This window comes from Cydia pomonella, chromosome 13 (genome assembly GCF_033807575.1).
Source record: "Cydia pomonella isolate Wapato2018A chromosome 13, ilCydPomo1, whole genome shotgun sequence".
NCBI classification, from domain to species: Eukaryota; Metazoa; Arthropoda; class Insecta; order Lepidoptera; family Tortricidae; genus Cydia; species Cydia pomonella.
In genome coordinates, this window is record NC_084715.1 from 8,122,235 (window position 1) to 8,136,183 (window position 13,949).

General features: G+C 35.0%; 1 protein-coding gene across 2 annotated transcripts; it reads right to left on the bottom strand.

The window, feature by feature from the left end:
• Positions 1-1,485: 1,485 nt before the first annotated feature.
• On the bottom strand, positions 1,486-10,502 carry LOC133524091 (putative inorganic phosphate cotransporter). Of its 2 annotated transcripts, none has more exons than XM_061859903.1 (11): positions 10,394-10,502; positions 9,686-9,825; positions 7,036-7,215; positions 6,338-6,476; positions 5,824-6,041; positions 5,566-5,715; positions 5,283-5,415; positions 3,798-3,922; positions 2,774-2,896; positions 2,048-2,186; positions 1,486-1,801 (listed from the first exon to the last, which is right to left on the bottom strand). In XM_061859903.1, the coding sequence occupies exons 1-11, from the start codon at positions 10,443-10,445 to the stop codon at positions 1,752-1,754; spliced, it is 1,449 nt and encodes a 482-aa protein (XP_061715887.1). In that variant the 5' UTR covers positions 10,446-10,502; the 3' UTR covers positions 1,486-1,751. The 2 variants fall into 2 exon arrangements, with proteins under 2 accessions (XP_061715887.1, XP_061715886.1); XM_061859902.1 differs by having other exon boundaries at positions 5,806-6,041.
• Between the last annotated feature and the right edge of the window lie 3,447 nt (positions 10,503-13,949).

Here is a 13,949-nt window from a genome sequence, read left to right on the forward strand (position 1 = left end):
AATCGACTTGGTTAACATTACATTTCAAAACTTTTGTAGCAGAAGAACTGCGTTGTATTTTTTTACATGTTATGGTTTTAATGGGATCTCATCTCTTTTTGTAGGCAGTCCTTCTTTTTTCTTTTCGGGTACTACTTTTTGTACGTCAATTTCCACTTTACCTATACCATACACATGTATACCATACTAAATTCATACCGTACTCATACCTATATCATATTCACACTCGTACCTATACCGATCCGATTTTTAGTATATAGGTTAGGCCCTAACATAGGTTAAAACAATACTAATACTCACTACTATAGTAATACACATACTCATACTCATACATACGCATACTCATACTCATGCTATACCCATCTTTATACTCACATCATACATCGTCCGGTACCTTTACTGTACCTACGATAGGTATATAGGAACTGCAAAAGTAACTGTGTAATCGCATATATTTCTATACTTATTACAAACTTACTTATGCAGCTTTTAAATCTTTAAATCGTGACTGATATTGTTATATTCGAAGGTTTTCTATGGCTTCATAGGCTAAAAACTAATTATGTTTAAAATTTGGAGCTTGTGGGTGTGCTAGAAGTACCTAACTTAGAATTATGTTGATCAGTGCATAAGCCAGTGAGTGTGTCAGTGACAAAACTAAGGAACTTTAACAGTCAATAGTAATTAAACTACAAGTTAAAATTAGATGTATGCGATTATGTCACAAAAAAATCAAGATTTTACATAGCTTTAGCCAGCACAAAATTACAGGAGGTTGAAAATGGCCTGAATGGCTTCTAGAAAAGGATGGTACGGCTGTGTTTCTTTGTTTTGTTCGACTTGGCGGGGGCACTGCCGTGTCCCCAGAATATTAGAATATTTTAAATATTTTATCTGAACAGTCATGCTACCCGATACTTCGATAAAAGAAAATGCTTTAATAGCGATTCCTCATATTTCCCCAGCATCTATATCCATCAAATTTTGATGCCTACTCACTTCACTTTATTAAATATTTACAAATTTTTACATGATAATGTATCGATAAACCTTAAGCGGGATATTGAGTTTCACAACTTCGCTATTCAGAAATATATCGTATTGATAGCAACACAGGGCCTAATTTTTAACAGCAAAATGTGTACAATATTTTGTGCTTAATTTTTGCTGCCGCTGATATTCAATACCTATTATTTTAGCACGAGTTACGATATGACGTATCAAGAACACAAATACAGAATATTGTTACGGTATTTTGATATTGTTAATCGATAAATATGTTTCTATTGTTTTAGAATATGTTATAAAATGTATAAATTTTGATGACTCACTTTAGATAGTCCAAGTCCGGGCTGACACTTCGTTTTCTATGACGGGTGATCGGTGATCACATGATGATAGAACAACAAGTGTTCGGACCCGGACCATTCAAACGTGAGTCATCCTGGAGGCTTTATATTTTATTCTAGGAGTCATAAAAAATAATTACAGACGTAACGTTTATTTCTTGTACATTTCGTTTGCACGAAATACAAAGACTAGTTCCAAAAAATGTACATGAGGGCCAATATAAAAATATTCCTTGAGCGCAGATTATTCAGTTTCACATATTCACAATGTTTGCAAGCATTTTGGCCATAACCTTGATAGGTACTCTTGATTGAATATTCCCTATGTGCGGAGGGGTCTAGCTGTAGTTGCGTACAGAATAAAATGTACGAGGTCTCTTCTCATATCTTGTCAATCTATTTTCATTTCTTTTCATCCGTATTATTTCTAGCCAATGCTGGTGTCATTTCTTCTGCAAAAACAATTTCAATTGAGTCATTTTGAATCACATGAATGTTTATTATATTGTCATTTTTTGTACTGAGCCACAATAATTAACCATTATTTATTTTACAAAGTCCATTGAACTCGTTTTTAATAGCTAACCAACTGTAGCAACACATGTTACATATTTATTCATAATACACAAATGCAATCTTTAGAGGTATGACAGAAGGGACAACACAATAAAATGGGGTAGGGAGGTTGATTCGCTTACCAGGATCTGCAGTTTTATTGAAGTCAGGACTATCCCAAGGTTGCCGTTTACTGCTTCCAAATAGTACGTACACAGTGTTGGTGATGGCACTCAGAGCAGCAGTCGACAGAAACACTATACGCCATCGACTCACGTCAGTCTGTTTACAAAAGTTCATGTTTTTATGATAACAATTTTGATGACTCACTTTAGATAGTCCAAGTCCGGGCTGACACTTCGTTTTCTATGACTATGTTTAAATTCTAATTAACATTAAGACACTTTTACGGTTTCACTCACATGTTTTTAGTGTTCCGTACAAAACTTTGTTCACGAAACAATTATTTTTTAATGGAAACCTAGGCTCTCTTGAAAAATGTTGCGTGAGTGATTTTAAAAACACGTGAGTGAAACCGTATAATTATTTTAATGTTATTTTAATAATAACAACGTGTACACATGGTTCTGACTGACAAAACGAATGCTGTGTGCTGTGTGACAGTTTTCACGCGTATAGCGCTTTAATGACATAATTGAGAACAGCGGGACAGATTAAGTAAACAAATCTACATAAGGGTCGATGGTTAATCAAAGTGTTGTCGATGTTAGCTTATTTACAAGTTAGTGAGTGATGTGGGCTCCATGTGCTCAAGTTTAGACAGTAAACTCTTCCACACGTTGTGTGCAATGTGCACGTGGCACTTTGCGTGCCAGCAGTATTTTTCAAAACTATCAAGGAATACAAACCGGGTCATTCTTCAGTATGAGAGCAGTAATGATAGGTGTGAGAATGCTGCCAGAGTTGGCTGAGAAATTTGTCAGAGACAACAGCACGCCGGCGAAGTTTGGGGATATGTCCAGATGACTCATCTGCAAAAAAGAAAAATACTCTTCTTTCAAAGGTGCTAATCGTTTCTCTTCTCAATCCATACTAATATTATAAATGCAAAGTAACTCTGTTAGTCTGTTTGTTAACTATCTCTTCACGGTTAAACCACTAAACGATTAAAATGAAATTTATTATGGAAATAGTTTGATGCAGAAAACACACGCAGACAATATAATTGTAGAAACATGAAAACATACCTAATAGCATTTTTTAATTTGGAATGAAAACTCCTTGATTCAATTTATCATTTGTTATATTTACCTCTCTTTAAATAGCGATGCCCTTAACTTATTTCAGGGAATTATGTCTAATGGGCATTCTTTTGTTTCTCGGAAACCCGTCTATCTTGTTACGTCACTTTGATGGAGTGTCGGATGGTGTATGAAATTACCCCCATCTCCCGTCTATGTCATTCAGTACGTGATCAATCAAAATGCGACTAAGACCTCACCCTTGTACTATTTAGCCCTGTCTTGCTAAGACGAAACCATAACGATCGCACTGTCAAAAAGTTATCAGATCTCATGTAGACCCAAGCTCCTAACTCTACAAGCCCTAATTTCATAAACTCTACACCTTAGGCAAAATATGTGCCTATATGTGCTTGGCCGTTTCGCTGCCATAACATGGGCGTAAGGTAAAAATTGTATTCACTATTTGTTACAGGTTCCTACAATATAGTTCATGTAACGAATGGGTTTCATATTACGTTGACAGTAGTAAGATCCCTAAAAAAATTGACAAAAAAAAAATGAAGTTCCTGGCCACTTTTCTATTTTGCCTTATAGAGGTGGTCTGCCTATAGTGGCATTAAGTCTGCCTGTTGTACTCTTTTTTATGTGCAACAAAGTTAAAAATAAATAAATAATACGTTCTTCTTACCATAAACCCAGCAGCATTGAAGCCGGATAAAGTTAAAGCGATGACGAGGACAATAACAGCCGTGATCTTATTCTCTGGACCCAGAAAAGATAGCACGATGAGTGATGCTGACATACCGAAAAACGCTAAAAGGATAAAATAACATCATTATCATCATAAAATCTTAGAAAAAGAAAGAGATGCGTCTCTTAGCATTAACTGGTCGTACGCTGCAATCATACAAAAGTTCCCTGCAATCTTGACCAGATTCTCGATTTATTTATTAATGTCTCCAGTTCAATATACTACATTAATCTTCTTCCTGTGCATGTTTCATAAAAGATATTTTAAATTTGAACCTAATATTCCAAATTCGATTTCAATTCTTCCTTTTGCTGTAATTCATGTGATTCATGTATACTCATACTTATTTCATTCGAATCTTTTAAACATTTCGTGTTTTCTAAGATTCTAAGATCTATGACAAGATTTGTTAACTTTAAACGCTCGAGGCGGAAGGTGCGGTTGCTTTTGTAAAAATGATAATGTTTATAACTTGTGGGAACCTGGGGAGCGGACGAGTCCGACAGCCACACAGAGCGGATTGAGGCTAAGGCTATTGATAAATTTGATGAAAATAATTTTCAAATTAATATAATTTGCATTTGATAGGAATAAAATAAGTATTGGGCTGAGTTATGAATAAATAGATAGAAGAAATAAGCAAACAAATGAGACGGCGACACGAGACCAGACATTATGTAACTGGTGCCTCAGAGTATTGGAAGAGTGTTAGTATACGCTATTTTAATATATTAGTTCATCTCAGATAAACCAAGAGACAAGTACGTGCGGCGGCTAAAATCGGGCCTAGGCCGGAGCTTCTGGCGCTTCGTGTTCTATGGAAATCACTACGTGATCGCCGATCATCCGTCATAGAAAATGTCGTGCCAGACGCCACGGCCCGGGCACGGCCCGGTGTATTGTTTATACCGTTTGGGGATGAGACTTTTTAATCCATCCAATCCAGTGCATTGGGTGCAAATAAACTTTCCAAGAATATTTAAAATAAGCTTATTTTTTTAAAATCCAGTTGTAATTTATCTTTGCCCCGTTTTAATATTATCTTAATTTTATTTTATATTCTTATATTCCTCTTAAATACTTCACTTTTTAACTACCATTAAAGCGGTTTACCGAGTCCCATTTTGTTAAAGAATTTTGCGAAAAGTCTTTCAAGTTTAATAAATAAGTAGCATTTTTTTAAATCAAGAAATGGTGTTAATGTACGAGTATCCGTTTCTTGTTACGGCTACAATGTGTTAGGAATTGGTTCCATAATGCGCTATCCAAGTTTCTAATGTCAGTTGCAATAAACTTCGAAACAACTCCTATTAGGCTTTTATTTTGAAAAAACTTTTCTATTTTCTAATCTAAGTGACAAATAGCGTTAGAAATAAACCTTCTGATCGATATAGCGGCCTTCATTTATTTGGATCCACTTACATATAGAATTGAATATCTTCCTGCAAACTCCGACAGAGAGAATTTTTCTGTTGTATATTTCTTCACAAACTGCAGATGACGCCACTGAGCCGATCCACATTCCAATGTATGGAAGAGCGGATAGAGATGCACTCTGAAATATATTTAATAAATACTTTTGTAAATAATACTGACAGATTTTTTCTTTTAGCTTCTCGGTTTTGAGACTAAGTGGTCAAGAAGGTTCCTTATTGATTTTATGATTTTAAGAAAAGTTATATTTGAAGCTCTCTATCCTACTCACAGTTTTTAAAGATATTTGCAGTCCCCGTTCTAGGTACGTGGGTAAGTCCACGAAGAATAGTACAAAGTTTACAGCACTGCCTATATGTGTGACGACTAGGACCCAAAACACCTTGGTTCGAAATATGTCACTCCATGGGGTGCGCATTTCCTGTAAATGGAAAAAGAGAACCGTATACAAAAAATATAAATGAAAAACTCTTTAAAACTATTATTCTTGGGTTTGCTCCAACCGTCGTACCTCTCTTAGTTTTCTCACCTTAGCTCCTCCTGCATTTAATCCTTTTTCTATGTATTTTTTCTCATCATCTTTCATAAGTTTGTGCTCGCCCGGAGAGCTTGCCGCTGCGAGATAAAAGATAGCGGCAGACACAGAAACAAGGCCTGATATAGAATAGAATATGAGCTTCCAACCAATAGCCGTCTCTGCTAGAATACCAGACACAGGCATGGCTACTATCGTGCCAATCATTGAACCTGAAATGGAAAACAAATTAAAAATTACTTGCGCTAGACCCTACCAAGCCACAAGTAAATCATTTAGATATAAATCTTCCCCTGGGAGAAAAATACTTTAGATCGTTAACCCAAACGACAGTTTACCAGTTACTTGTCAAATAAGTCAATCCAATTTAAAATTAAATAGTTATACAATTTTTATAAATGTTTAATTGATTGATTCTGATGTCTCAAAAATAACGAAGCTGTATTGCTCAAGCATTTAAACAATATTGCTTTGTTTTGTGTTTCTTTTAATGTAGACAATCAGTCACCTCCATAAACAATAGCAGTGTACGACGTTCGTTCGTGAGCTGGAAGCCATCGTCCTATAAGTGTGTGGGATGCGGGGAACAAGCAGGCCTGGGACAGACCCATGAGCACCCGAGATGCACACATTAGACGCCAGCCACCCTAAAAAATGGACATAAGCATTGAAAACACCTAATTTCTGTGGACAGATTTCTAACGAATTTACTGTAAATTTTGTTGATATCTTCAATATTTAAGGACAGGAACCTATACTTTTAGATGATACCGAAAGTGGCACCAAAATGTACTAGACTTAAATCGACCGAGATATGGACCGTGATTACCTTTTGTATTGTTTTAGAGCTCTCGATATTTGGATTCAGTTACATGCATCTTGTTCGCGGGTAATTGGAGATAGCGGGTGGGTGTCAAAGTTGTGTAGACCGCGCTCGGTCTACCATCATTCGTGCGCGTCAGTTGCGTTCGCTTTCAACGTTCCCACTGGTCGCGTCCACACTTGTTGGTCTATCCAAGCACATTACACTCACAGTGCCACTACGCGTATACTAACCGTGAATCATTCAAAATTGTTATCAAAATGTCTACATGCCTTATCTACAAAAATCTATACTCAAATCCAATTTTTAACTACTAACGAAAACAAATACCTAGTTACAACTAAGTTAAACATTTTATCAATAGTACCAAATTATGAACTCACCAGCTCCGCGAGTGTTGGTATCATAAAGTTTATGGCGGCGTTGGCAACCATAGCTGATAGTAGTATAGGCTTGCCTCCGAAACGTTTGGAGAGCAGCCCACCTGGGATTTGCATTATAATGTATCCCCAGAAGAAAGAAGAGAGGATAAGACCCTGGGTCTCCTTGTCCCAGTCGTATATCTGTAAATATTATGAACGTCGTCAATGAATAAGCGCTGGTGGTCTAGCTCTAAAAAGTGGAGGTTGATCAGTTCAGTGCTTTATGGTGAATGAAAACAAGTTCAGAAAGTAATCGCTTTTGTAAAAACCATTACCTGGCCTAATTTATAATATTAACATCTTTCATACATGCCTACCAACCCAGTAAGTAGTAGGTTGTTTGCTCGATATCTACACAATATTTGTTGTACTAGAGATAAAAATGTAATTTTACATACTGTGTTTGCGTTTCAGCAATGTCAAGCAATAAATATTGCAGCCCAACTTGGAATTTCCATAAATGTTACAAGTAAATAATTAAAATGTTCATAGTGACAGTTTTAATCAAGAACGAGTATATTCCAAATGTAGCATATGGCGTTTACATTAGAATTGTTGTTGGGTCCCGTTCGTGCATATTTGGTAAGATATGAAGGAGAGCGAATAATGTTATAAATATAATAAATTGAATTTCCTGCCAATATATGGAATGGCCTCGTGATACCGCAGATTGCTAGACATTTTCATTACGAAAATACTCAGCGACGATCCCGCGGGGCAATCGCGGAGCTGACAGCGGCGTCGATTGGTTTTATTTATTATGACATAGACATTCCTTCTATATATATTTAATATAATAAATGCGAAAGTCATTCTATCTTTTATTACCTCTTCCCGCTTAAAGCGCTGTACTCTTAGATGAAATTTAGTGTGGAGGTAGTTTTAGACCAAGGGTAGGACAAAGGATAGTTCTTATCAATCATTTTGAAAACATTCTACAAATTCAAAATTGCGGCTCAGTATTGTATAATTTGACGGCTATCTTATTGTAACAGACAGACCGATGTTAGCACACCCTATTAAAAAGCGGTTGACTATTACTTCAAAAATGACGATTTACAAATTTATCCCTGCATATAGAGATATTTATCAGAATCAAAATGCAAGCGTTAATTTAAAAAGATTTAAATCATTTCTAAATAAGGGGTGTACCGAAAAAAAACATCAAATGATAAAAACTGTTGCGATTGAGAACAAGCTAAGGTTTTTAGAATAACTACAATAAAAAGCGACTTTTAATTTAAATAATTGACAGTTTTTTTCTGTAGGAGTGCCTACCATATGCAGCTCTTCCTAGCGCATTCAGTAGCAGCTTTTTACATCAGCACGTCACCTGCTGGAATTGTTAATGTTTTTTGGCTGTTTCATTCTTCTTTTTTAATTCATTTTGATTTGAGCCCAATAATAGTTGAAAGAATGGCACTGTAGGACGTTTGGAGCTCTTACTCTATTTTTTGCCAACAACCTACCAAATGCGATTTTTGTACGAAGGAAATTGTATGATTTTCGACTTGGCCTAGAATTAAAAAACACACATTTTCTGTAACATTACCTTCATACGAAGAATTTAAGTAACTTTCATGGTAGTTCTTTGCATTTTAGCCGCACATCTACCCCAGTTTTTATGATAATTATGACAGGTATGCTTCGTTTTCGCCAATTCTATTAGCAATCTTTGTGATGGGCCCAGGGTCACTGGTTCCTAGAGATCTACCGCTTCGAGACCTCCGTTCAAGAGACAACATACTAAATTAGTTCTTTTTTATGAAATGTACGAAACTTCGAGATAATTTTAAGTGTTTCGAAATCAGGCAAGTAGGATGTTGCAAATTTTCTTGCTTTTTGGAAAATACAAATTTTCAGTGATCTTTTTTATTTACCGGTGTAACGTCGCACAGCGTAAAAACAGAGTTATTTATATTGGAATACATAATAATAAGACTTTTTATCGCGGTAAAAAAGCCGTAGTCATCTTGCTTAGAAGCAAAATTACAGCTGCTTTAAATTTACAGTTTTTATTTCGGTACAAGCCTTATGTGACCGCGGCCGGCAAAACGTTCCACTTTCTCGCTTGCCATAAGGACAAGCTTGTATCTTTAATACGAATAACCTGACAAGGCGTCTTTATGGCAAGCGTCAAAGTGGGGCGTTTTTCAGGCCGCGGTCACATATGTATTATGTTCTAACTATTACCAAATTCACAAAATTACTACAACTAAACCGAATTTGAAAATGTCAGTGAACGGTATATAACACTTGAATGACAAGGATAATTTGACTGACCCCTAAAATCGTTCTACTACGGTGATAACAATCCAGTTGAGGTGGAAACAGTCGTTTGTTAGATCTTACGAATTTATATTCAGGTTTTGAAATCAAGATTTTACCTGGATGCAGTGTTTTTTGACACTACAAATACAAAAATACAATTTTTACTAAGATATTTAAAATTACACTTTGTTTTTCAAGAATGTCAGTTCCTAGTGTTTTCTTTGGTAAGTTATTTAATGTCTACCCAACAAGGAATTCATAACAACTGCAGATTCTGATTCTTATGGTGATTTCGATCATTCTTAAGTAAATTCTTCTTCTGGAAATTAGACTTTATTACCTTAACGTTAGAATCGTTTCTGCGACTTTTATCAGTCATGGCAAGTATTGCCACTCCCATACTGCTCCGTGCGATAAAGAGAGCCGTCATGCAAACGCACATCACGCTCATCTGGATGTGGCGAACACCGAAACCATGGCCTGTAGGATGTATTTGTATAGTTTCATTAGAGTATATTTAAGAAAACAGTATGCTCGCAAACAGATTGACATTACAAGAGTTGTTAATCGTAACAGTACAACAATTTTGGGAGTGTTGAATTAACACTTTTGTAAAACTCTAATAATTTATTAAAGTTAAAAAATAATCAACCACAAGTTTTCTTATTGTCTATTTAACCCTTAATTTGGCAATGTTCATCCTGACGAACTTAATCTCTAGCCCTCTTTTTGTATTTTTTTTCTAACCAGAACTCAGTATAGTTAGGACTATTAAGACTCAAGGAGCATTTAACTAACTATATTGGCTGTTTTGTGCCAAATTAACAGTAGGACACGTATAAGTAAAATTGATAAGAATATTGAATATATTCATATTCATATTCAGATTCATATTCCTTTATTGATAAAATTACAAATTTTACAATATATAATTAGGTTTATGTCAATTTCAGTACAATTAAGATAAAACTGCAATACCAATATAATAATCTGGAATTAAAGAAACATATTGCGGCATAAATACTATTTGAAAAAAAAAATACTTTACGTTCTATAGCCACAGCCATTGAGTGCTTCCTAGCTCCTTTCTTGTCCACCATTGTCCCTCTACAGCACACACCAAAATGACACCAACAACACTTCAACCCATTGTAATACCTGATTCATATACTCATTTCACTAATACTTAAAAATAAACCTTATGTAGTGAGCCTCTGAGTTTAGAATCCTTCATAATCCTATCTGATGTGAAAAGTGTGATTGACATAAGTAAATAATTATAACCCATATTTGCTTCTGTCTTTTTCTGAGCTACTCTAAATTGTTTGCCTAGAATTTATCATTTGATGCCCTATTTGACCCTGTCGACGCTGCAGAAAATAGACATATTATACAACCGGTTATATAATGTACATATTACAATACAGTGATAATTTACGATGGGCATAATTTACATCCTCTGTTATCATTTAAGAAAAATATTGACAGTACTTTTGTTTATAAAATTGTAGCCTGCAACTTGTCTGAAAATTTTTGCTATACTGTTCTTGTAGAGTTTAAGTAGATATCAATGTACAAAGCGTGAATAAAACACATTTAAGTGACATCAATGGAGCAAGGAGTTTCAAAAACGACGGTTATTGAATAAGCTGTCTTGCTTCAGTGATTGCAAGCTATCTAAACCAAATCTAAAGGAGATCTTAGACTTTTTGTTAGGGACTTTCCCAGATTGCGTGTTTCAGTTCGTTTTCGTAATTCTGTTTTTATTTAAAATATAATTATATGTTTTACATTTTTTTTTTGACAATTGAATCCTACTGATTTTGTTTGAGTTTCCTGTAGATACTTCCAAAACTTTTCTCTTTAACTGTTTACTAATTAAGTGCAACAGTTTCGGTTAATAGAGGACGCGCAGATTCCTTCGCATTATCGCACCTTTCCGCAGAAATGTATTATTAAAGTTGGTTGAAATAAATTTAGTGCGAGCAATTTTGTGGAAAGCACCCAGTTTTAATTTAAACTACTCACTAAGTACGTTAAACGATTAAATTACAGAGTCCGTGGTGTGATTTATAACGGTATAGGTAAGGTTGTTTGTTTACATTGTGTGTAAATGAGATAATCGTTTTTAGGTGTACGGTGTTTGAGAAAACAATTTATTTTTAAATATGTAGATACTTACTAGGTAAATTATCTAACAGTCACAATTTATTTAAGGATACTGATAGTATTATAAATAGCAGTCTAAAAAAATAGTTTTTGTTCATACCTATGTATATAAATATGATTGATAAGGTACCACGGAGTCACGTAAACAAAAGTAGCATTATGTCTGTAAAAAGTAGGTTTCATTAAAATTGATTCGACCACCAAGCTCTGTTTTGAACTGTTTTTGGTTTAAAGCAGTCAAATTGGTTGTCGCCCCTTTCTTTTTCTGCTCAGTGTACATGTACATACAAGCATAATAAAAAAACAATGATTCGTTTTAGCAGAAAATCCAGAAACGGCTCACCGAATTCTTGTTAATTGTGTTTACCCTATTGGCAAAACTGTATGGCTTAATATGCGCGTATATTGATATTAATAGACTGATATTTAATTATAGACCACAATACGGATACAAGTTACCCCAGTTTACAAGTCACAAGATATCGTAATACTTAATGCACACAACAATACGGCATTGCAATGTCATATTGTTTGCTCTAGTTCATGCTATCGCGTCATCGTTTATCTTTTGAATTTGTTTTGTTTTACCATACTATGCATTATGTTGTCGAGTGCAGTATTTTAAAGAGAAAAAGTAGGTAATTATACATTTTTAATATACCATATCTGTCCGACCACTCGGAGTATTCTTTTCTCACCCAACGTAAGAAATTTAGGCATTATCATAGTTTAGACTCTTTCCTGAGCTACCCAGGTGACTGAAACTAGTAGGAGACTTTTTGCTTTCTTGCACTCGCTTCGTCGTTTCCAGAGATAATTTCCACATCGAGCATAATCATGCCTAAGCTAAGGGCACCTTCGCCAACGGCTTTAGAATTTCAAGGACCTCCTGCGGTAAAATAGAGCGAAAATGGAACATAGACTTATCGGGCCGAGGAGTATTAGCTAGATTAGATAACGTCCGTTGCTTTACAGAAGGGTCAAGCACGACTGAAGAAGAACTAAAGTACCGCTCATGGCTTCAAAATCAAGAACACCCGTATGACCTTGCTGACTCTTGCCCGACATTACAATTCTTCACGCTTTGATACACCTGTTACGGATCTTACATTAGTTATGGATCTGATCTTATTTATAACCTGTCATTAAAATCAGAATACGGCAATAAATTAACGAGAACACATATTGATAACACTCTAATATGAACATAAGAATCGCTTTAAAAACAAAATTCACCACTGACATTAAATATTTATTTATGTATACATTATTTTTTTGTTTGTGTTAAAGATAAATGATAAATTAAAATCATCTGTCGATCTTAAATTAGAAATAGACATATAGAAATATATTTATTGTAAAAACCTTCAGTTATACAAAAGAACTTAGTCATTAACCACAAATCTAGATACCTATATGTAGTGTGTAATTCTTAAAGTAATACGTTACGCAAAAATAGTACATCAGCAAAAGAAAAGGAGTACCTAACTAGAAAAGATTATGATTTGGTACTAAATACCACAGCGCTGGTCTTCTGTGGAGCCCCGGGCGGAGGATAACTGTTAAGTAATTACCGTAGGTGGTGATGAACATGTACAATATTGCAGTACTTAAGAAAGCAGAGATAGACGAAACAAGTAAAAATATGTATATACTTACTATAAAAATACATAGAGGTTATAGACAGTTTCATACTTATTGGCTTTAATGTTATGATGGCAAGGATACATATTTTATACACATTATATTTATAAATATATCATGAAGGACACATAAGTATAACATTTATAAGGTTGAGAAATATTATTATAATTAGTATAAATATTATACAAACAATACTTACAGCCCGGTTCAAACCATAAGTAACGTCAAATATTTGCTAAAAATACAATATGGATTAGATATGTCAGTGTCAAAAGTGACATTTCTTCAAACAAAACGTCACTTTTGACATACGTATCTTAAAATTCGAATTGAGCCGTTATTTTGTACATTTGTAGTAGTCAATTTTCAGGGGCCCATTTCTCGAACGGTATTAGACTAATATTATTAGTCCACGAACTGTCAAATCGTATGAGTTGCCATGGCAACACACTAATAATATTACACTAATACCGTTCGAGGAATAGGCCCAGGGTAACGTTGTGTTGGTTAAATAGACGCGGATCTCAAAGACGAGCGTCGCATGCACAATTGCCAGACCGCAGCCCGACCTCCAATCCTTGTAAAGCCTGACCATATTATATGATCACGCGCCATATTGCGGAATTTTATTGGAACTAAATTTTTCATACTAAACTGAACTGTCACCCATGAACCAATACATTTGAATAACAGCGCCCTCTTGACAATGATCATATATTTCTGGTCGGGCTTTAGCACGTTAGCAAATTAGGAAAGACGTGTAAGCTTTAAGACTAAAGTTATATCGGATA

What these genes read in the sequence shown, in the direction of transcription:
- LOC133524091 (XM_061859902.1), bottom strand. Translation starts at nt 10,445, where the DNA reads ATGGTGGACAAGAAAGGAGCTAGGAAGCACTCAATGGCTGTGGCTATA. An exon ending in AGGTGAGAAAACTAAGAGAG is followed by an intron (nt 5,716 to 5,805) that starts GTACGACGGTTG and finishes TTCCATTTACAG; the next exon opens with GAAATGCGCACCCCATGGAG. An exon ending in TCATACTGAAGAATGACCCG is followed by an intron (nt 2,187 to 2,773) that starts GTTTGTATTCCT and finishes TTTTGTAAACAG; the next exon opens with ACTGACGTGAGTCGATGGCG.